At 50.8% G+C, this 23,439-nt stretch overlaps 1 protein-coding gene across 1 annotated transcript in view; it reads right to left on the bottom strand.

Moving 5' to 3' along the window:
• PAPPA (pappalysin 1) overlaps positions 1-23,439 on the bottom strand; it is a 255,828-nt gene that overhangs the window by 56,659 nt on the left and 175,730 nt on the right. Inside the window, exons 13-17 of the mRNA XM_022579137.3 lie at positions 22,240-22,453; positions 15,136-15,304; positions 12,694-12,877; positions 3,414-3,624; positions 2,649-2,820 (exon numbers count right to left, since the gene is read on the bottom strand). Of these exons, the coding sequence (XP_022434845.2) occupies positions 2,649-2,820; positions 3,414-3,624; positions 12,694-12,877; positions 15,136-15,304; positions 22,240-22,453 (950 nt within the window). The remainder of the gene's footprint in view (positions 1-2,648; positions 2,821-3,413; positions 3,625-12,693; positions 12,878-15,135; positions 15,305-22,239; positions 22,454-23,439) is intronic.

Raw genomic sequence — 23,439 nt, 5'->3', positions numbered from 1 at the left:
GCAATACCCTCTGCTCCTTTGTGCCTGGCCTCTCTGCCAGTTGCCAAACAGAACTGCTTGAGTCGTCTGATAAATTTACATTTTCCTCTCCTTTAAATACAAACTGGCCATGAAAGGTACTTGGCAGGCCGCAGGCAGGCTGGGTTTCGGTTTGCTAACGTGACCACGGCCAGAATATTATTCGGCTCAGCAGTTCTGGTAACTGTTAGCAACAGTTTTACGTAAGGGAGAGAGAGGGAAGTTGATCGGCTGCGTGAGGCCACGGTAATCTCTGGCCTTTGCTTGTTCTTGGCACTGGCTTCCACTTCCCTGGCAGCCGGGGATGGGAATGACTTGGGTGCACAGACATCCCTGGGTTTTTCAGGTGCTGCCTATTGGATTCAGTCTGTCCACAGTTGGGGGGGACCTGGGTTCCGATTCGGACTCAGCCGACACCAGCTATGTCACCTTGGGTGGGTGAGTGACTTTCTTGTCTGGAAAACGAGGAGACTGGCCTGGATGTTCATTGCAGCTCTTTCTCATGCCCTGTCACTTCCTGAGCATCTATTAGGTGCTTGGCACTATCCCAAGTGCTGAAAACATAGGGAAGATTAAAGCTGTGGTCAGGCGTTTCAGAACCTGGCGGGGGGGGGGAAGGGGGAGGTGAAATGAATTACAATGCAGCGTGGTCGATGCTGTGAATGGGGGGACCCCTAGGAGGGGCATGGAGCCCACAGGGGAAGGGTCAGGAAAAGGTCCTTGGAAGGAGGCTACCTGGGCTGAATGGTGAAGGATGGTTAGGAGTGAGGTGGCTGGAAAAGGTGACAGGGGCTTTTTCACAGAGAATGCCCAGGTGAAGGGGAGATCCGTCTTACTGGTGATGGGGGAGACGTCCTGAATGCACAGGTGGGATTTATCCTAAGGGAGATGGGGGTCGCTGGTTCGCAAAGGGCTTTGAGCAGGGGAACTGTTACGATCACATTTGTGCTCTAAACAAACCACTCTGGCTGAAATGCGAACAATACACTGGAGAGGCAAGGAGAGAGCAGGGAGATGGTCAGGAAGCTGCATGGCGGCCCAGGAGAGTGATGCTGGTGGCCTGAGTCAGGGTGGTGGCACTGGAGCCAGGTGAGAACAGTTCAGAAGCTGACTGAGAGAGAGAACGGGTAGGACTTGGTGGCTATTTGGAGGTGGGAGCGGGAGTGAGATGAGGTGAGGATGCCGCTTTGACACTGTCTGGTATTTGGTAGATGCTAATAAAGACTAAGGACTGACAGGGGGAGAAACTTGCACTGCGGCCCAGTTGGCTGAACCCTGGCCTTGCACACCTGTGAGGCATGGGGCTTGAGGTGTCAACCCTAAATGGTTGGTTCTCTCAGGGTTGGAGCTCCTTGTGGACTTAGGTCTTCTCTGGAGCCAGCTGGCTCGTCATTCTCTTTCCCACTCTTGATTCCCTACCCGTCTTAGTGGGTGGAGTGGGGGTGTATGTGTCAGGAGGAAGGAAAATGCATTCACAGAACTCCTTCCGCAGGGCCGGCAGGAGTGTTGGACTTTGTCTCAGTTACATGTGGATTGAGATAAAATTCCATCTCCCTCTGTCCTTCCTTCTTCCATAGTATTCTCAAAACTGTACATCTAGTCTAAATATGGTTCCCTTTCTCTTTATGCTTGAGGAGCCAGCTCATGTCTCAAGACAGTGAAAGTCATGATTTTAAGTATTTCAGGGACCAACGTCCTGTCCTTCCTTCTTCCATAGTATTCTCAAAACTGTACATCTAGTCTAAATATGGTTCCCTTTCTCTTTATGCTTGAGGAGCCAGCTCATGTCTCAAGACAGTGAAAGTCATGATTTTAAGTATTTCAGGGACCAACGTAAGTGGTGATGGTGGTAGAAAGTTGGCCAAACAGCCCTTGGTCATTCCTTAACTCGGATCGACTTCATACACTGGGATTCCACACGTGATTTCTTTCATAGGGGTTCAGAGCTAAGAATCTCTGAACCAGTAAAATGCAGAGATACAGGGAGGACAACGAGGCTCAGAGAGATTACAAAGCAAGATGGCGAGAACCCAGCTCCTTACATCTGCGTTGCTGATGTTGCTATTATACGGTTCTGGCATCCGTAGAGAGTCTCCTAGAGGACGTGTTTTTTTTGTTTGTTTGTTTGTTTGTTTTTTATGCGGTATGCGGGCCTCTCACTGTTGTGGCCTCTCCCGTTGCGGACAGGCTCCGGACGCGCAGGCTCAGCGGCCATGGCTCACTGGCCCAGCCGCTCCGCGGCATGTGGGACCTTCCCGGACCGGGACGCGAACCCGCGTCCCCTGCATCGGCAGGCGGACTCCCAGCCACTGCGCCACCAGGGAAGCCCTGTTTGTTTTTTTTTAATTTGCGGTACGCGGGCCTCTCACTGTTGAGGCCTCTCCCGTTGCGGAGCACAGGCTCCGGACGCGCAGGCCCAGCGGCCATGGCTCACGGGCCCAGCCGCTCCGCGGCATGTGGGATCTTCCCAGACCGGGGCACAAACCCGTGTCCCCTGCATCGGCAAGCGGACTCTCAACCACTGCGCCACCAGGGAAGCCCGAGGACGTGGTTCTTAAAACACTGGCCGCTCTTTGGTAAGCAGAGAGGAGCGGGACCTAAGTATAGACCTCAAGTTCAAGGAGTCTCACCTGGGTGGCATCGCCGTCTTCACACTTGACCCTGCACTCGCTGTTGAACTGGAAGCCATTAGTGCACTGGTAGAGCCCGTGGAATTTCGGTGGAGGAGGGTCACAAGTCACCGGAACACAAGCCCCCTCCTGCCAGCTGCCATCTTGGGTGCACTGGGTCTTGAAGGCCCGTCTTCAAGGAAGAGATAAAAGAAGAGACATCTCAAGGACCAAATGGCTGGAGCCACGCTCTGCACCCACGTTTCTCTGGAGCTGGCTAGCCCCACGTCTCCCTTTCCCCTTCCTGATTCCCTGCCTGTCCTGTTGGGTGGTAGGGGTTAAGGTAAACGTTCCTTTCCCAGGGCCAAGCAAGAGTTACCTGCGGACTGAAATAAAATTCAAGCCCTGCTGGCCCATCTCCTCTGATGGATCCTGGCGCAAGGATGGTATCAGTACCCACCATTTACTATATACCAGGCACTTTGCAAGCACTTTACGTATACATCCTCATTCATTTTTCACAGCAATCTTATGTGGTAACTGTTATTATCATCCCCATCTTATTGCTGAAAAGTAGAGGCCCAGAGAAGTGAAGTCAGTTGCCTGAGGGCACACAGCCGGCAGGCAGCTGTTAACAATATCCTTCTAGATTCCCACCAAAGAGAATGCGAGGAATGGTGGGTACCGTCTCTAGCAGAGAAGTGAGCACTTCCTTCTAACCAGACAGGCAGACCTGGCTCTCCTCCCCCCAAGCACGTGTGAGTTTGCCTTTGCAGCCCCACTTACTTCTTTGACTTCCGGGAGGAGCCGGGCACGTGGTATCCAGGTCTGCACTTGTACTTGCAGAAAGAGCCCACCTTGTGCTTGTTCTCCCGGCAGCGGGCCGTCTGGAGGTCTGCGTTGGGCACTGGGGGTGGGGCCAGGCACAGGAGCTCGCACAGGGCCTCTGGGAAGGACCACAGCCCGTCCTCCATGCAGGTCAGGAGACTGTTGTTGCCTGGAGGACACAGGCAGGCAGGGTTAGCGGGGGGTGGGTGGGGTCGGGGTGGGGTGCGGAGCGTGGTCTCTGATAGCCCAATTCAGGCACTGCCTGGACTGAAGCCAACTTGAAGAACCAGAGGATCTTTCACATATAATTCCAGACCCTTCCACTTACAACTGAGGAACCTAGGGAGAGAAAGAGCTGCCACACAAAAAAAAGGGAGATGCAACTTGGGGAGTGACGTACCCCATGTCGACAGTGCATTAAAATTCAAGGCTCTTAACTCTTGATTCTGAAACCTCTTATACTGCATAGAAAAGAGAACTCCATAATCCTTCAGTCCATCCTCCCTCCTTTGCCATGGACATTCGAGCCCAGAGATGAAGGCCCTTGCCCCCTCTTAGCTGGCAGAGCAAGCTCCTATCAGAATCACCTCCGACCTCTGGGATCAGTGTGCTGTGTGACCTCTAGCTGACGCTCCCTCTCTGAGCCCTGTACCCCTGTAGTTGTCCTAGCCCCCCCTATGCCTGGAAGTAAGAGCGTTGTGGTATCCGAAGGCTTGATTTTCTTTTCAGGCCCCAGTATTCAGTGAAGCTTTGCCAAAGCGGCTGAGAGATGAGCACGTCCCCCGTAGCCCGTGCCAGATCCAACAGACGTGCTGATTGCCATCGGGAAGCTGGCCTGATGGGGAACGTTACACATAAAAGTAACACACGGGGAGTCAGGCTTTTCACTGCCAGGTCATATATTATCGATGCACAGCCTGCCCCAAACCTCCCCAAGACAATCAGAGATGGACCTGAAACTTGGATCTCTCAACCAAACTCTCCTCTTCCCCGTTATTCTTGAAAGGTGTTGACAACGAGGACTGGAATCACATGGGAGGCTCCGGGATTTGGAAGTTGGAGAGGGGTGACAGGGACGAGACTGATCATTTACGACGTACTGAGTACTTCTGCTATGTGATCTCATTTATTCTCACCACAGTGCTCTTAGTAGGATGACTCCCATTTGGAAACAGCGACTTAAGAGAGACAAGTGACTTGACCAAGTTCTCCTGGTTAGTAAAAGACTAAAGTGGGGTTTCAAGCTGATTTTGTGGTTTTTAATGGCAAGTTGGCTATACTTGCTCAGCAGAGCTGTCAGGGTCTATTCTGAGAGAGCCAAGCCCCAAGTCTCCTAGCTACAGAGAGAAAGCAATTGCTCCTGCCTTTCAGGGTGATGAGAAGATCAGATGAAACAACATTTACGAACTGCGCTGCCAAAGAAAATGTGCTGTCAAATTCCTTATTTGCTTCTTCTCTCCCTCCTTCCCTCCCTTCCTTTCTTCCTCACCTCCCCCCTCTCTCCCTCCTAACCTCTGCCTTCAGTAGTCGACCTGAAAGGACCACAGGGGTCGCATGGAAGCCTTCATTCATTCAACAAGCATCCATTTAGTGCCTACTCTGTGCCAGCTACTCTTGTCTACGTTGGGACAATGCAGTGAACAAAACAAAACCCAAACCCTGCCCTCTTGGAGCTTATGTTCTAGTGGAACAGGGAGGAACGCATTAAAATATCCTAAAAAAGCAAACTATTTCGTAGGCTAGAAGGTGGAAAGCACTATGGAGAGAAATAAAGCATGAAAAAGAAGAAAGGTGGGAGGGTATGTAGGCTCCTCTGTTGCTTCTCTCCCCGTTCACTTTCTTCTTTCTCCTCCTGTGTCTGTGTGAGTCATCTGGGGAGTACAAGACTGTTTAGGGTCTGCAAGCCCCACAGAGGATTCCACGTTGATAAACTGTGACACTGCAAACTACAGATACTTCTACACCAAGTAAAAAGAAAAAAGGGTGTGGAAGGATGACTCATTTGGCTTCCACAGAAGCAGAGAGGGCTCCAGGATACCAGAGACCATAAAGTGCTTTTTCGCTTGGCCCCTGTGACGGGGGCAGTGTTTGGGAGAGCCCCGGCTTAGTAAGCACTTAGTGGGGAGGGCAGTCACAAAAGATAAGGGAAGCACACCCTCTCTAAATTTCCCAAGAAGGATAAAATACCTCTGGAGAAAGGGCTGAGGTGCTTTAAAAGCACACCCTACCAGTGGCTATGCAAATCATAGATCGCAAAGCAGAAGTCATGGTTCCTTTGTGGCCAAAGCTAACATAAAAATCGCAAAACGTTAATCAAGAGAGAAAATGCAAACCAGAAATGTGCATCCTGGGAGAGGGTAAATAGGAGTTAGCCGTGCACCACAGTCAAAAGAAGAAGCACGCTAAAGCAGGAACCGGCGATTCAGGACCATGGACACGCCCCGCCTCACAGCAAGCGCTGAACCGTGCAGAATCAGCATTTCCACGCCCTAGCTGTGGCCGCCACCCTGCAGCCACCCTGGGGCTTTGAAGAAAGTAGGTAGGACACCGCTGTCCATGCCCTTGGCTCTGACCTCTATACTGCGCCTGCAGCCATCTGTCACTGGAGGCCTTTTGTTCTGACCAGGGAGGCTCTGCTGCACACAGGGCAAGCTCACAGCGCTGAGGTGTCAGTGCTCCCGGACGTGGCACTCAACCAGTGAAGGAGCTGGGGCATTAACAAGACAGTTGCCAGAGGAATGTTCTACCCCGTCTCCCACTCTTCCCCAGCGGGACTGAGCTCCAGCTGCCCACAGAGGTAACTGGCTTTAGGAGAGATCCTGGGGCTTCTATCATTTCCATGCCTCCTTTTCTCATTCCTCTCCCTGTGTTTCCTGGGAGAACATGACTCAGGACACGAGGTGAAGGCATTTCTGAGCCTGGAATCCCTGGTTGAGGGGAAGAGTGCCGATGTCAGAAAGTTATGTGACCCTGTACTTCTGTTTGTTCATCTTTTAAAGTCAGGAAAATGAATCTTGCTCAGCCTGTCTACAGGCGAAGGAAACTTCAATCTCTAGTGAGTATTAAAATAATTATAAATGTACTGTCAAAAGAAATATATCTGTTTTTATTATTGTATTTTTTTTTTGCGGTACGCGGGCCTCTCACTGTTGTGGCCTCCCCCGCTGCGGAGCACAGGCTCCGGACGCACAGGCTCAGCGGCCATGGCTCACGGGCCCAGCCGCTCCACGGCATGTGGGATCTTCCCGGACCGGGGCACGAACCCGTGTCCCCTTCATCGGCAGGTGGACTCTCAACCACTGCGCCACCAGGGAAGCCCTTTATTATTGTATTTTAAAGAGTATCTAGAAGACCCCATTTCTTTGAGAGTGGCTTTAAGATTGAAATTAACCTAGAGTAGAATACAAGGAGGGAAATGCCAGGAGACCTACGTCTGGTTTTCTTAATGCCTTGTATACAGTGTTGGCACTGCCCACATCCTAAGGTCTGGGACGTGGTCTTGTTCATTCTTTTATTCCCAGAACCTACCCTGTGGCAAGCACATAGTAAGCCCTCAGTATCCATTTGTTAAATGCGTGGAGTATTATGAATCTACGTGTGACCTTGAACAAGTCACCTAACCTCTCTGTCCCTAAACCAAAGCCGTCTTTAAATTCTTGTCCAGCTCTAATATTTTAGGTTGTGGAAGGGTATTGGCCACTGTATTAAGAAAACAAAAATGCAGCTAGCTGGACCAGGATAAGGACAAACCAGCACTCAGGAGGTTGCATTAACCAAAGGTAGAAGTGGGAGGAGATTCAGCTTCATTGCTCCTGTTAAGAAACAGACCTTGGACTTCCCTGGTGGCGCAGTGGTTAAGACTCCGCCTGCCAATGCAGGGGACACGGGTTCGATCCCTGATCCAGGAAGATCCCACATGCCACGGAGCAACTAAGCCCGTGTGCCACAACTGCTGAGCCTGTGATCTAGAGCCCGCGAGCCACAACTACTGAACCCGTGTGCAACAACGACTGAAGCCCACACGCCTAGAGCCCGTGTTCCGCAACAAGAGAAGCCACCGCAATGAGAAGCCCGCACACTAAGACAGAGGAGTCCCTGCTCGCCACAACTAGAGAAAGCCCGCGTGCGGCAACAAAGACCCAACGCAGCCAAAAATAAATAAATAAATTTATTAAAAAAAAAAAAAAAAAAAGAAACAGACCTTGACAGAAGTGACAGCACAAGAAGAAGAAGAACAAGGGAGACTAATACAGAAGAGGCCTCACCCAGTGCCAGGGCTGCATAAAGTCAGGGAGAAGCTGAGGCAGGAGAAATGGAGGTACCAAGAGAAGCATGCAATCGTCTGCCGATTTTAGTCCTGAAAGCACATTTCTAGGCTCCTGGAATCCCAAGGAGCTAAAGAGAAAATCTGAGCTGGGCTTGGCAGTCCCAGAAAGCATCATTTGCTCAGGAAAACTGGGCTCTCTCAGCTCCAGCCTGGGTGAGTCAGATCACATTTTGATTATTAAATGGTCCATTTCCCCCTCTAAATGTCTGAAAGGAATTCTACCAATAGCTGTCTGTAATTGAGTCTATGAGGCAGGCCTAGGAAGAATTACTGGCGCCATCTCCTTGATCCTCCTAATAACCCAGTTTGTCATTAATCCCATTTTGTAGGTGAGAAAAGTGAGTCCCTGAGTGGGAAAGTGAGCTGCTCAAACTACAGCTGGGGCTCATTCCAGGTCTGTCTGACTCCTGCGTGCTCTCTTGACCCCGCTACAGAGCCTGTACCCAAGAGCATGGCCAAAGAGGAACTGCTGTCTAGAGAAAACCTCATGGAATCAGGACTGTGGACGAGTGGAGTATGCCAAAATCAAAACTAGTCATAGAGTAAGATTTCACCACTCCCTCCCCCTCCCCGCTGTCCAGAAGGGTGTCGCTCACTTCCGAATTTCTTGACCAAGAGGCCCCGTATGTTAGACACAAAGAAAAAGAATGTGCTAAGATGCAGTCACAGACAGGGATAATAGATGGAGAATGTCCTAAGAAGAGGGAGCAAAGAGCCTGGAATGTTGGACACCTGCCATGTAGGAGGGGCTGGGGAATGCAAAAGTGGGATTATTTCACCAGGTTGGTGGGAACGGGCGCACCTAGCAAGAGGGCACCATTTCTAGGGTCAGGACCCCTGGGTGACCTTGTGGCCCCAGTGCTGATGGTAACTCATGCGTGACCTTGCATAAATGCCTTCCTGTCTTGGACCTCAGTTTGTGCACTGCACAGTGAAATGATTGGCCTTGGTGACCTCTAGGCTTCTCCCAGCTCTGCCCTCTGTTTCAGGGTTTGATGGGAGTTCTGGGTTGAGGGGCATGGTTTAGAAAAGGCCAAAGGGATTCTGGGGCAGCAGCTAAGAACCCTGAAGTAAGACTAGGCTGGACTCCTGAAGCTTGAGCGACCATTCAGAGTAGAGTGGGGGTGAGGGAGTGAGGGAGACAGGGAGAATTATCTAAGAGATAAAACTGCTGCTTGGTCTGTATTCTTACCACTGCTCATATCTAAAGGCGGCTTCCCAAGCAGCCGTGTGATCCCGAACACGTTTCTTCTCCACAGTGCTCCTCAGGCCCCCAGGAAGCGTTTGAGTCCTGCTTTATCATCAGCACCTCGTGGTGCTTTGGACCCAGTGACATCCTAGACCCTGTTATCTCCAAAGTAGGAGGATGATAAGAGCAAGAAAGCAGCATTCTCTTAGGAGTGGTATGAGAATTCCTCTTTGGGGGTGACCCTGTTTTTATGAGGAAGATGCCCCAATGAGACCCTTGGGATAAAGCGGAATCCTCCAGGGCTGGCTATCTGCTTCTGAGAAAGATGAAAGGGTCTCTGCCTGAGAGAGGATGTGAAATTCCTAGAGGAAGGGAGGTCAGGACAGGATTCTGAGGGAGAGGGTAAGGGGTGAGGAACAGAGCAGAGGTTGGGCGGGAGCCTGGACACTGCAGGTTGTGGGCACTCACCTCACGTCCCTATCTTCAGGAGAGTCTAAAGAAATCAGAAGATGCTCGATGGTATTAGGTATCTTCTGCAAACCAGTGAATAGACTGCCTTGAAATCTGAGGTTAGACAGAAGTAGACAGTGGGCCTTTTAGAAAGATTTTTTTTTTTGGCCGTGTCATGCGTCATGCGGGATCTTAGTTCCCCCACCAGGGATCGAACACACGCCCCCTGCAGTGGAAGCGCGGAGTCTTAACTACTGGACCGCCAGGGAAGTCCCTAGAAAGATTTCTGTAGGAAGAGCACATGCTTGCTTCAGAAGCCCCACTCCAGAATTGATATCCAGGGCACCCCACATGGTTGAGGTGAGGCTGACTAGGTCATGGAAGTAACGTTGCAATTTTAGCCATTTAATTAAACATTTATGATTTTGATTTTGAAGTTATTTTTTTTTAAGCTTGAGAGTAGTATTTTTTCCCTCATGCATGTCTGTAGGTTTGGTCTGTGCTTTTAGTGGTCGTTTGATAAAGGACCTTGGCGGGAGTGATTCTAGGGCTGTGAGTTTGCAGGGTATTTTGTGTACACCTGGATTCTAAGGCGCAAGGGAGTTTGTGGTGCTACCTGCATTATAGCAGTTTTAGGGCCACACTCAGTGCTTCTCCTGGGTGGTGGCTGTTTGACTGAGAACACTAACCTCCAGGTCCTGAGAGGAGCATGGAGGATGGATCGCGTCTCTACAGCTCCCAGAACTAAGGCCTCCGTGGGACAAAGGGGTCATGGGCCGAGAGGGTAGCCACTGCCAGGATTCTCATAAGGGTGCCCCTTGGAGATGAGTATTTACTAAGCACTTTCTCTGGCCCTGGCATTTTGTACACACCATTTCTTTTAATTCTCAACATGACACTTCAACGTGGCTGCTCTTACAGCCATCTTAAAATGAGAGTATTGAGGCTCAAGGATGTGAAATTGTTTTCCTAAGATCAGTTGGGGCAGAACCAGGGGTGGAATCCCAGTCTGTCTGACGAAAGCTCACATTCTTTTTGCTTAAATCACGCTGCAGGGAAAGGAAAAACGAAGGGAGGAAAGGGAAGCAAACAAGAAATATGGTAAAATTTTGTTTTGATCACCTCTTTATCTTCTGGCTTAAGAAGGGAGGCATCACGAACAAGCTCAAGAGAGAGGCAAGGGTTTCCCTGGTGGCGCAGTGGTTGAGAGTCCGCCTGCCGATGCAGGGGACACGGGTTCGTGCCCCGGTCCGGGAAGATCCCACATGCCGCGGAGTGGCTGCGCCCGTGAGCCATGGCCGCTGAGCCTGCGCATCCGGAGCCTGTGCTCCGCAACGGGAGAGGCCACAACAGTGAGAAACCCACATACCGCAAAAAAAAAAAAAAAGAGAGAGAGGTAAAAGGACCTCTGCCCAGTTTTTGCTGCCAGAAGATCCAAGCCAAAGCACCAAAACCTGGAATCTGAACATCAGGTGATGCTGAGAACCAAGGTCATGGTATGCCAGTGGGTCCTGGTGGGTCAATGTGGCCACTGGCGAGATGCTGCCCTGTGTTTTCAAGGGAAGAGCAAAGTGGGTATCAACAACTATCAAAATGGCGGTCCTCCTGGGGCCATGTCTACATGGTAGGGTCACCCCCTCCACCAGAGTCAAGCAGAGGAGCAATGGCAGAAGGGCCTGAATCATTTTGATTAAGGATTATTATTAGCCACAATGAGGGCTGTAATAATCAACGCTAAGTTATACACCTCCCTTTCCCAAGGGCCTCTGATTGAGAGGTGAAGTGTGATTTCCTAGTCTGGAGTTATTAACAGGTCCCACTTCTGGGCGAACGGGGGCCAATGGAAGGGCTCAGGTAACCTGAAAGATGGAGGGTTTACAATTTCCACTGGTCTCTTCACCTCTCTCAGATCTCAATCTCTATAGCAGCTCAGATAAAATGATTTTACGTTCAAATCTTCTTGGGTTAAAAAAAAAAAATGAGGGGCCCTAAAGGACGTACCCCAGAAGTGCTTCCTGCTTTGCTTTTGGGGCAGTGTAGTGAGATTGCCGGGTCCTTCACTCATTTCTTAAAAGAAACATTTCTTATGGTATTACTTTCATCAATTTATCCAGCCACAGTCTATACACTTTATTGAGTCTTACTATGTGTGGTAATCTTTTGAAGTTCTATATTTCCTTGAAAATTTGGGGACACTATTGACTTTCTCTAATCATCAAAATGCCTGAAACTCGTGAATTTGCAATATGACATCTAAGTTGAAGGGGATTTACACACCTCCCTCCAACCCCCCCACCACCACTCCACAGAAGTCCACTCATTCCCACTCTATAGAATGATGAACCCCAAGGTAGGACACCTGCTTAGTGAGATATCATTTGGGGTGTCTGATAAAGGGGCAATGTTTCCTCCGATAAACCAAGCAAAGGAGAGAGTCCTGGCACCTGTGAGAATTGAGTATAATGTCCAAATCCAATACACAACTAGAAGCCAAGAGCGTCGTTCTGATAATGCCGCTAACTTGCTCTGCGATTTTCTACAAGTTCCTTCCTTCCTCTCACTGGACCTCAGTTTCACCACCTTTCCAAAAATCAGTTATTCCTGACTAGTTTAAAGAGCCCTTTTAGTCTTGACAGTCTAGGTCACCCAGGCCAGCCTCTCACTCATTTCCAACGTAAGTTCTCTTCTCCAGTTCGCCAGACTATGCCTTACTCACCCAAATACCCCTAGCACGCTGCCCACGAGATCCCTGTAAGCACTTTCCGTGCAGAACCACTCGTCTCTGAGCTAGCCCTTCCTAAGGAGAAGCAGTGGCCTTTGGAAAAAGGCAGACCTGGGCCCCATGGCGGAGGCCCCCACTAAATGCATGATCTTGGACAAGCTCCTTCACCTCTCTGAGCCTGGGTCTCCTCCTCTGTGAAAACGAGAATAGTAATAATACTTACCTCCTAAGCTTACTGGGCCCTAAACCTACGCAGAGAACTAGTCACATCAGTTCCAAACGTTACTTTCTTAGAATCTTTTCCTTCCTTCTACCCTCCTCCCCTTCCTTCTTGTCTCTTTCCTCTTTTGCAAGATTTGAAAGATCTTACAGATGCCATACGTATCCATACTCCACTTTCCCCTCAGCTGCGCGGCAAGGCAGTCTACATACATACAATGGGCAGAAAGGAATCAGAAGCACAGATAAAACCCTGTCCACCCCTTGGTGTTTGAGCCCCAGCTGGAGGACCTGGGAACAGCCTCCAGGCCTCCCACAGGAAGGGCGGTACCTTTCAGCTGCGCTGGGTGGCGGCACTGGAAGGAGCACGTGCTCCCGAACGTGGTGCCCTCAAGGCAGGAGAACGAGGCAGCGTACACGTGGTGCTGGTCCGGGATGCCGCAGTCCACTGGCTCACACACCACCTGCTTGTTCCACTTGCCCTCCGTGCAGGTCACCGTGACACTGGGTCCTGTCTGAAAGGCGGGGGCGGGCACAGTGAGGAACGGCAGATGGAACCCCCAAAACGTGGCGAAACCCCCTTCTCCCCCAGGCTACGGCGCAGGCTCTTGCCAGGCGCCCAGAGGTCAATGTTTAGCGTTTAACTCTAGCTCCCTTTCCATGATCCCAACAACTGTTTGAAGGAGGTGTTTCAGTTCCCACTTTACAGCTGCAGAAACTGAGGCTGAGAGACATTAAGGGATTAGCTCCAAGTTACAGAGCTGGAAAAAGGATGAGTGGGAACTGAGCCCAGGCTCTTCACTGCTGTCTGGAGAGTCTCTCAGATCATTATTTCCATTCTGTTGCTGAGAATCTTAAGACTCAGACCTCTCGGGGCCTGACGACTTCTTTCACGAAATAGCCTCTGAAACGTGGCACAGCAGTGGGACACTGGCTGTTGATCTTCATATCTTTTCTTGGCCCTGGAGGAGACTGTGTGTTTCATCCTCTAGTGCTTGGCACAGAGTGGGCATCGCCAGGGGAGAATGGAGAGCTGGATTTGGTCCTTTGTGCTATGAGATCGTGGGCAGGTCCCTTTCCTTGAGTTGTCCCTTTGGCGTTGAACCCAAGGATTGCTCTAAGAGCCACTCCCTGCTCTGAGATGTGATGGTTCAATAGCTGGGAGAGGGAGACGTGAAGAAGGAACAAGCCTGAGAAAATGAAAGGGTCGACAGGGATTTGACCCAAACTAGAAGATGGCAGGGCTAGGGGTGGAAGGGCGAGCCCACGCTACAGAGCCACGGGAGGGACCGGCATCGGCAGCCAGCATGGAGGCCTCCATTCAAGGAGGGAGCTGCCAAATCCCAGGGGATCGGGGATGCCAAACGTTGAGTTGGGATTTTAAAAGCACAGGACACTTTACCCCTCTTAAACACACATCCAAGGGAGGAGAGGTCCCTCACTGCCCAAACCAGCTTAATTGTTTCCACAGGACTTCAGACCTTCCGTGTCTGACACACAGAAGCAGGTGTCTAAGACAAGCAATTGAGGGTCCCAGAGGTCCCATGGGGACTGTGCAAACAGATGTTCCCACCAACGAGGAACGTGCCCTGTGTACCTGGAGCGCGAAGTGGGAGTCCGCTGGCAGGACCCCCCAGGAGGCTGCACCTGGAATCCCCAAATCTCAGGACTTAACTAACTGCCGCTCCCCTCCCCCACCCGAGACCCCACGGCCACACTGGCCGAAGCAACGTCCTGCGACACCTCCAGTCCACTCGCTGCCACTGCCCTCATGCGGGACTCATCCCCCTTCCACACGCTCTTCTGATGACTTCCCGATGGCTCTCCCTGCGGCCAGTCTTCTGCCAGACTCCAAGCCACACCCAGGTGGGCCGCTGGAAGGACATTTATCCGCCATGATCTGACCACGCCACTTCCTTCAACAGCTCCCTGCTGCCCTAAAGATGACCCTCAAACTTCTGACCAAGCTAACAGGGCCTTGCTTGCCCCTCCAGCCTCACTGCTTGGGTGAGTTCAGTAAAAGAAACATCTGTCTGTGGCGCGCCCCTTCTCACCAACGGGCATCCACATACCATTCTTGCCTGTGCCTAGAGCCTGCCTCCTTCCCTCCCCACAACACGCGCCCCTCTGTCTGTCTCTCTAGTTCTCAGTTTTCATGTCGCTTCTTCCAGGGAGCTTTCCTTGACTCCCCCTGTGCTCCCACAACACCTTGCACTTCCCTTCACAGTGTTTAGCACACTGTGAGGCCATCACTCACTCATCTTCTGCTCGTGGTCGCTAGTCACTAAGCTCCTTGAGAGGAGGAACTAGGTTTATCTCAGTGACCTTTTTTTCTCTAGCACCTACTAGAGTATCTGGTTCCCGGAGTGCAGATGTTTGAATGAATGAATGAGCACCTCACTGACAGAGGGTTCATCTCTTCTGAAAGCAGCCCATTCGACTGTAGCAGAGTTCTGACTGTGACGGTTTCAGTCCAAAATTCATGCTCAGCCCACGGTTTTCCAGATTTGCAACCTATATGGGGACTCTGGTACATGTTGTATGCTCCTCTGCACAGGAACCACTGTCTCAGAAATCCCAGATTGACTCCCTCATTCATTCGATCCCCACCTATTTACTGAGCATCTACTATGGGGCGGCAGTACTTTAAGTGCTGAGGATTCAGCAGAGAGCAGGTTCCACATCCGCTCAGCCTTTCCTGGGCTGGAGAGGAGCTCTGAGCCCGGCACCTGCGCGGCTGGAGAGGGGCTCTGAGCCCGGCACCTGCGCACACCTGGCTTTTGATCAGCTCGTCATCCCGCTGTATCTGGAGCACGTAGCCCGTCCAGCAGCTCACAGTGCACTGGGCACCGTGGTAGCGGTCGCTGCTGGAGCAGTTGAGAGAAGCGTTCTCCACAGCCAGCTTCGGGCAGTCAGCGGCCTCACATGCGAAGTGCACGCAGCTGAGGAGGAAAGAAACAAGAGGGTGAGTGGGCGCTTTCTTGCAGGACGACTGCACTCCAGCTGGAAGACAAAACCTCATGGGCTTCCTCTCCAAATCTCCGGAGGCTGAAACTGGAGACACAGAGAGTGAACAAGACTCTGGAGGCAGTGGTCAAAGTTTATCGTTAAAAGCACAAGTTATGGAAACAGACAAACCAGAGTTCAAATCCTATAGCTTGAAAACCTTATACGTTATGAATCTTCAAACCTTGCAGAACCTCAGTTTTTCCGTCTGCAAAATGGGGATCATTATGATTACGGCAAGTATTCTTTGAGTCTCTTATCTGCCAGGCACTGAGTTGAAGGAAAGCCTCTTCATATTTTATAATAGTACTCACTTCCGAGGGTCGCTGTGAGAATTAAATCAGATAGTTCAGCAAAAGCACAGAGTGGAATTCCTGGCACATAAAAGCACTCAATAAATGGTAGTAGCTAATGGTATGAATAAATCTATGCTCTATTACCTAGAAGCTGTGTAACTTAGGCAAAGTACATCACCACTCTGAGCTTCAGTGTACTCTCAAATTCGGCCAACCTATAGGTCCATGAGATTCAACTGGGGTACTGAAAGTAGAAGTCTTTTATAAACTGTAAAGTGACTTATGAATTGTTAGAAAAGTTGTGCAGAGATCACGCCATTCATCTTCAAGTCCGAGCTCCATCTAAGTTTCTACAGGAAGCTTTCTCGTGTCCCAGGCAAGCTCCCCCTGCCGCACTGGGCCCTCCTTTCTCTAAAAGCCTGGTCTCTTGCTTCATGAGTTGAAAACACAGGTCCTGGGTGCCCACCACGTGCCGGAATGTGTGCTAACCCTTAAGGAAACGGAAAAAACATAAAACCCCTGTGCTTAGGTGATCTTTCCCCTCGTACTACCGTCATGCAGACGCTTAATAACATTAGTGACCATTCACTGACTGCTTATATACATGAGCTCACCCATCCTCACGGCAACCCTATGAGCTAAGTGTTATTCATTTTACAGTTGGAAAAATCGGGGACCGGCAAGATCAAGTTACTTGTTTAAGTTCCCATCCAGATGTGTGACTCCAAAGTCCTTGCTGTTAACCTCACCTCACACCTGGACTAGAACTTCCCTGAGGGTAGAGATAATGCCTGTTTCACCTCAGTATACTTCGCACTGCCAATAAAAATGCCTTGCGTGAAATAGCCGTTTGCTAAATAGCAAGAAACAAATGGTGGCAGTGTCTTGCAATAACTCTTAAGCACTTTGCAGACGTTGACATGTTGATTTTGAACACTGAAAGCTTCCAGGAGGCAGTTCTCTCCACCTTGCCCCTCTGACTCTGTCTAACACAACGCCTGGCATACGGTATGCACAGACAGCTAGGTTGCCATCCAGAGCCTCGAAGCTTTCTTTTTCCTGTTTCTATCTAGGACACAAGGAGCGGTGGGTGGTCAAACCAACTTAAGAAGAAATTCCCAACTTTTTTCTTGGTGCCAGTTTCCAGGATACCCCACTGAGGATTTTACAGGAACATGGTTACTCAGCCCCACTCTCTATCCCCTGCTCAAAAGTATGGTAGGAATTAAAGTGGGATAAGTGGGGTGGGCGGTGCGGGGGCGGGTGTGAGGCGCTAACATCTCTAAAACTTATCACAAACAAATTCACTTTTAAAATACCCAGACAAGGGCAAGCCTTAGTTTCAGGTCTCAGACCCGCACCGATGTGAGCTCTGCAGTCTCCACATACCGCCTCCCCTTTCAGAAATGCAGGGTGAGTGGGATTAAGTGATATCTGATTCTCCGCCCTTTTTCCTGCCCCTGACAGCCTCTGCGGGGCTCCATGTGGAGACTGTAGCTGTGGAGTCAACGCAGGGGCTTTGACACCAAACAATGCATCTGTTCACGTTGTGTAAGCGCTGGGGGAAAGAGCCACATGGTTCCAATTTAAATAGATTTACTCTGTAAGCTACCAGCTTCCAAGCCAGTCTTCTGACCTTTACCTTACAGTTTGGCCGTTCTCGCCCTGCACTCCCAGGAGGTCCCTGGGCTCCCATCTGATGACCAGCAGGGGGGCTCTGGGAACTCTTTTTGAAAGACAATGGCTCTGGGCTTCTCTGGGCTAGGGGGCCATTAGGATAAAAACAGCACCCTCCCTCCTTCTGTGCTTATTAAGGTTCTCCTCTGTAGGAAAAGGATAAACTGGAAAACTTGGTTTCCTAGAATGGAAAGAACCTAGGGCTTAGCAAGTGGGCAAATTTGGGAGCCCCAGCTCTGCCATTTATCAGTTGTTTGATCTTGGAAAGTTATGTAACACCCTGAGCCTCAGGTTCCTCCTCTGTCAAGTGGAGGTGATAAAAGGATCCACCTCTCAAGACTGTCAAAACCAGGGGACATGTCAGCCACTGGCTCATCCATTCAACACACTTGCCTGGGGCTCTCGCCGCGCAGCAGACACTGCTCTAGACGCTAGGGCTACCGTGGAGGAGTCCTGTCACCGTGTGTGCTTGAGGAGGGAGGACGTGTGCCCCAAAAAAGTAATCGATCAGCTTGTTTTAGATAGTGATGCACACCGCAAGGGCACGAAACCCAGGTGACGTTATAGAGGGTGACTGTTAGGGGAGGGGTGGGCAGGACACCACGCACATAGGGGTCAGGGGAAGCCTCCTCGGGGACACCTGAACCTGGATGAGACGAAGGGATTAGCTATACAAAGGTTTGGGGCAGAAGGAATTCCAGGCAGAGTGAAGGGCATGTGCAAAGGTCCAGCACAGGTTGGAGCTCAGCGTGTTTGCAGAGCTGAAAGGTCAAGGCATGAGAAATGCTTTAGCAACTATGACGCTCCATGAGAAGGCGGTCTCTCTCCTCTGGCTCTTTCTACTATGAAGGAAAACAGTCACTGGTCATATGAGTTACCTGACCAAACAGGCCTATGCTCTAATGGGGAGGTCAATGCTTTGGGTCAATGAGACCAGTCAGTTTTCTTCATTGCAGGACTTCTCAGAACCTTGAACGTTCTACTGCACATGGTGGGTTTTCAGGAGGGACTCGTGTGCGCAGCATTTTCCAAGCTCTGATAACCTTTCTTCGCGGCATGTTTCTTAGGACTAGTGTCCTCCAGAACACACCTTAGGGAATGTGGAGTCCCTGCTTTTTCAGCACATTTGTCTAAACCTGGCCTACAGGAACAAGAAGGAAAGGGGAAAAGGAATGAATAGTAACAGGTATCGGCAGCTGTGTTTTACCTTCATTATCTTCTCCGCGTCCTCACCATAACTCCATGAGGTAGTATTATTGTTCCCATTTTTGAGAAGAAGAGGTTAAGACTAAGCGAGTTTAAGTTGCTTGTCCAAAGGCACTCGGCGTGGACAGGACTGCAGCACGGGTCTGCCTGTCTGTCCCTAAATCCCTGCTCTTCCCTTTGCTGTCCCGTTCGTTAGTTGGAAAGGTTTGTGTGAACACATTGTCCAAAAATGATAAACATTACCCCAAGTGCCCCTCCCAAATAACTCCCTGACACAGCTCTGTCACTTCTGAAACACAAAAACAAAAATCAAAACGAGGAAAACAAAACAAAACAAAAGGCTCTGCCTTCATTAAAAAAAAAAAGTGGGGGGAGGATTTCATACCAGTGACGGGCTGTCAATAAAAATAACAAAAGAAGGAAGACCTTCCTCAGAAGGGAGGAAAGTGGCTGAGGCCAGTGGGGGAAGGGACACAGGTAAATTTTACCAAAAAAATGCTCACAACCTGGGTGAAGGTGGAAACACCCCCTCTCCCCATGCAGAGATAATCAGATACTTATGAATTTTCTTTTCTTCTTATACATATTTAATTCATTTACTTAGAGACTCAAGTTCCATGTAGAGGTAGGTCCTTAAGTGATCCCACAGTCAGTCCTCCAACTGCTGCCCCCGCGGTCAACTGAAAGGGCCCCCGGTCGTGCATAATGGGGGATAGTAGGTACCCCTCAACCGGGATAGAGAAGGCCAGAGGTTAAAGGGCTGGTGAGGGCTCCTCTCCTGGCTCTGTCCCCTGACCCACGGCTTAACTTCTGTGGCTGCTTAGCTGCAATCATGCCATGGGCTGTGGAGATAATAACAGGCAGATTGTTTATAAATCATTCTGAGCTGCTCAGATGGGGACAGCCAGAAAGACAGCACGCTCAACACTGGAAAACGAAGGGAAAGCTACTCTTGGCACACCAGCTTCGGGATCGCTAGAGAAGTGAGGCTGAGAGAATGATCAAGATAAGACTCGTTTTCCTGCCCAGTAACGAGGCTCCTGCGGGAAGGGACCCTAAAAGGCTCTTCTACCGCGAGCTGGTGATGTGGTGGGTGCAGCCCTGGGAGGCAAAGTCGGCAGCTGCGGGTCCGGCTGACCATCTGAATGGCCAGGTGAGCTGAGAGGGGTGTGGCCAGTGGGAGGCCACCTGCCGGCCAGAGCGGGACCCAGGGCCTGGTGTTTCCAAATCCTCTGATGTGTTTAAGAGGAGGAAGAACTGTGGGCTTTAATACTTACTCTTCTGATAGTTAAATGCTACAAGTAATTAAAGAAGAGGCCGAATGAGGGCTAAACAAACACAAGTTGTTTGTGGCCTAGTCTGGCCTCCGGGACACAGCTGTTTTGACACCTCTGATGAGAAGGGAAGAGCTTTGACCTGCAAGTCCTGCGAACTGGATTCCAATGCCACTGGGTTCTGCATCCTAACCCACTGGGCGACGCTGGGAAACACCTCCCCCACCTGGACCTTCGGTTTCCCACCCTCAAATGAGGACGCAGAACCAAAGAATCTCTTCCAGCCTCGCAGCTTTCAGGGATCAGGTTGGCGTCAGGACAAAACAATATATGTAACATATAATTTCAGAGCCCCTTGGAATGAGAACAGACAGACTTTGATAATCCCAAGAGGGCTGCATCTCCATCACTTAACTCAGTCTCACTGACTAAATGCTCATCAGTGAGCAGCCATGAAAAATCCTTTTCTCTCCTGGATGTGCCTGGTCCTGGTGGGCAGAGTGTGGCTCTTCCGGCAGACAAAGTGGGATTGTACCTCCCACTGCCTGGATGGCCGTGACTCGCTCCCTCTGTCCATACCTCACGGGACAGGGGTGACCATGAAGCCAGTGTGGGTCCCTTCCTCTTCCCTCTCATCCCTCCTAGTTCTTGAGAATCACAGACTGTTCGAACTGAAAGGAACCACAGAGAACACGGACCCATCGCCATCGTTATCTCACATGCGGGGAGACTGAAGCCCAGAGAGGAGGAGGGCCTGGAACGTTGTGCCCCAGTTCAGTGCTTTTCCACAGCAGAGCAAAGAACTCAGCACATACTCATTGACGGACTTGCTTCCAAGGTTAGACACTTCTTACTGTTTACTTTGGGCACGGGAACTGCTAATTAAGGACTCAAAGAAGCCAGTGCTGGGCTCAGTGAACTAGGGGATGGTCTTGGTGACTGGCTAAGGATGAGAAAGCATTGCAGAGAAGGTCTGATGGATTTGCATTTTCCGTCGACATTGTTTCCCTGGGTTCTGAGAATTAACTTACTTTTACAGCCCGGAGAGCCAGGGATGAAAAAGCCCTCTCAGGGTGAAATATAACGAGTGATATTTAAGGAGCTCTTTTGCCTCCGAAGGATTGCCACAGACTTTGCGCAACAGAAGCTAGAGACAGTGGGTGCAAAACAATGTGGGTTTTGCAACCACCTTTTGTGTCCCCTGTGGTAGCAGGGGCGCGGGAAAGGCTGGGGTCTCCCTCCCCACTCCTCTTTCCTCTCCTGCTCCCAGGTATACAGGTCAGGGCTGAATTGCCTTTCAGAGGGCCTCGCTCGGGGGGAAACCACAGAGACCCCAACTCTTTAAAACAAATGTCAGAGATGATGTGGGACCCTGAACCAGTCCTTCTGCTTGTGAAAACCCAGAGGGTAACATGGAAGTTTGGACACTGTGGATGTACCAGATGAGCTCCGAGGCTTCTCCCAGCTCAAAGCTAAGAACTTCATGCAGAATTCTGTGCAGAAAAGCACCACCATCACATCAGAAAGTGGTGATAAATACTCTCTATCAGTACATTATCTTTGCACGGTGCTTAATAGTTTGTAAGAGCACTTTTGCCTGCAGTGCACCGCTTAATCCTCACGACCACCCTACAGGGTAGATATTATTACCCGTTTTTATTCCAAAACAGACAACTGAGACTCAGAGAAGTGAAGTGCCTTCCTTGTCCAAGGACACAGTCAGGAAGGGGCAGATTCAAACCTAGGTAAGAGTATCATTAAAGCTCATATTCTTTCTAGGAAACAGCATCCTCTCTTAGCTCCAAACCAGGTGCATTAACAGATGCCAGATCAAAGGTACTGATGCAGCAACGTCATGCGGTTAAAAGACAGACCCCGAGACCACTGGGAGAATCTCTCAGGAGCTAGGTGTGGGGACGACACAGAGGTTTACCCAACCCTGAAATATACAGTGCAGTGGGATGAAGCAAACAGTAGTCCCCCAGCATCCCCCTAAATTCAGGAGGGTTATGACTCTTGCCTGTGCTACTTAGGAAACAAAACATTCCAGTATTTCAGAGCTGAAAGAGAGCTAAACCACCTCTCCTCTCTTCATTCCAATGAGGATGCTGAGGCCCAGAGAGGGAAAGTGATGTTCCCAGGGTCATCCTGCAGGCCGCCGCCAGCTCTGGGACTGCGAGCCAGGTGAAGGAGGTCTTCCTTCCACAACATGTTCCTGCTGCCCTACCGCACCCCCGGAATTCAGAGACGTGTGGGCCTCCCGAGCCCAAAGGCAGAGTTGACCAGAGGCCAGAGGATAGGGAAGGGAGAAACACACAGACTTTTTACTGCAACACATATGGCTGCCCGGTTCCAGAACCCCTTCTTCTCCACTTGGCTACAAAACGGCCCAGGGCGAGCCGACCCAGGGTGCCTTACCTCTGCTCGGCAGAGCTGTAGGTCTCCCCTCTCTGGCAGCTGCTCAGGGTGACGGGGTCAAAGTTGTCGAAGGAACGGAGGGCCACCCCCGAGATGGCGACCAAGGGTGAACTGAAGCTCACACGTACCGCCTGGCTGTGGTAGAAGGGCTGGCTGAGGTCGTGGACCACAGGGATAATCAGGGGATTGTTCCTGCAGCTCAGAACATGGAGGCCTGTCAGGGGAAACAGAGGGCCGAGGGGCCAGGCTCATTACTCACGGCCAGTCACGCCCTCCCCAACGGGCCCTTCCCGAAGCCCCCAGACCCTTTCATGTCACTGCACAAAAGCACCATTGGGTGGCCAGTGGGGATTTTGAGTTTGATTGAAAGTTTCTTTGTCTGCCTTTTTCTCTTGGTTCCAAATCTTTCCAATCCCCTTGCCTCACTGCCCCCTAAGCTTTCCCTTCACCTAGGGCTCACAGCCCCTCCCCCTCCCCCAAATGGCCACCCCTTGGCCAAGCACCACTGGCCCTCACTTCCCTCCCACATTGCATGAGGGCTTGCTGGTCTGAGTTGCTAGTTTTCAGGCTGCCTTCCCGGTCTGTCATATAAATGATGGAAATAATTCACAGAAATAAGTCATTCCCGGCGTAAAAAGCCTACTCTCATTTTTAATCTAGGAATCTGGGAGCAGCTCTTGTGAGGTAAGGACCTCTGTACCCACTCTGCAAAGAGGAGACAGAGAATCATGACCAGGAGGTGGCTTTCCAGAGGGAAACAGAAAAGCAAGCCATATAAAGTCCAAGGAAAGTCCAAACTTGCTTCACTCAGAAGCCCTCAGTTCTTTCTAGAAGTCCCCGGGCTTCAAAAAGGAAGTGGGGGGCTTCCCTGGTGGCGCAGTGGTTGAGAGTCCGCCTGCCGATGCAGGGGACACGGGTTCGTGCCCCGGTCCGGGAAGATCCCACGTGCCGCGGAGCGGCTGGGCCCGTGAGCCATGGCCGCTGAGCCTGCGCGTCCGGAGCCTGTGCTCCGCAACGGGAGAGGCCACAGCAGTGAGAGGCCCGCGTACCGCAAAAAAAGAAAGAAAAAAAGGAAGGGGGTTGGGAGAGGGACGGGAGAAAAGGTACATCAGAAGGGGAGGGAAGGGAATGATGGGGTGGGTTGGAGTTCAGTAAAACTGAAGCTGGCTCCGGTGTTTGACGGACACCAGTGCCGTTTCT

This window comes from Delphinapterus leucas, chromosome 6 (genome assembly GCF_059928025.1).
Source record: "Delphinapterus leucas isolate spDelLeu-1000000601 "Yukka" chromosome 6, BTC_Dleu_Yukka2, whole genome shotgun sequence".
NCBI lineage: Eukaryota > Metazoa > Chordata > Mammalia > Artiodactyla > Monodontidae > Delphinapterus > Delphinapterus leucas.
The sequence above is the reverse complement of the archived record's forward strand: the minus strand, read 5'-3'. Positions and strand labels throughout refer to the sequence as shown.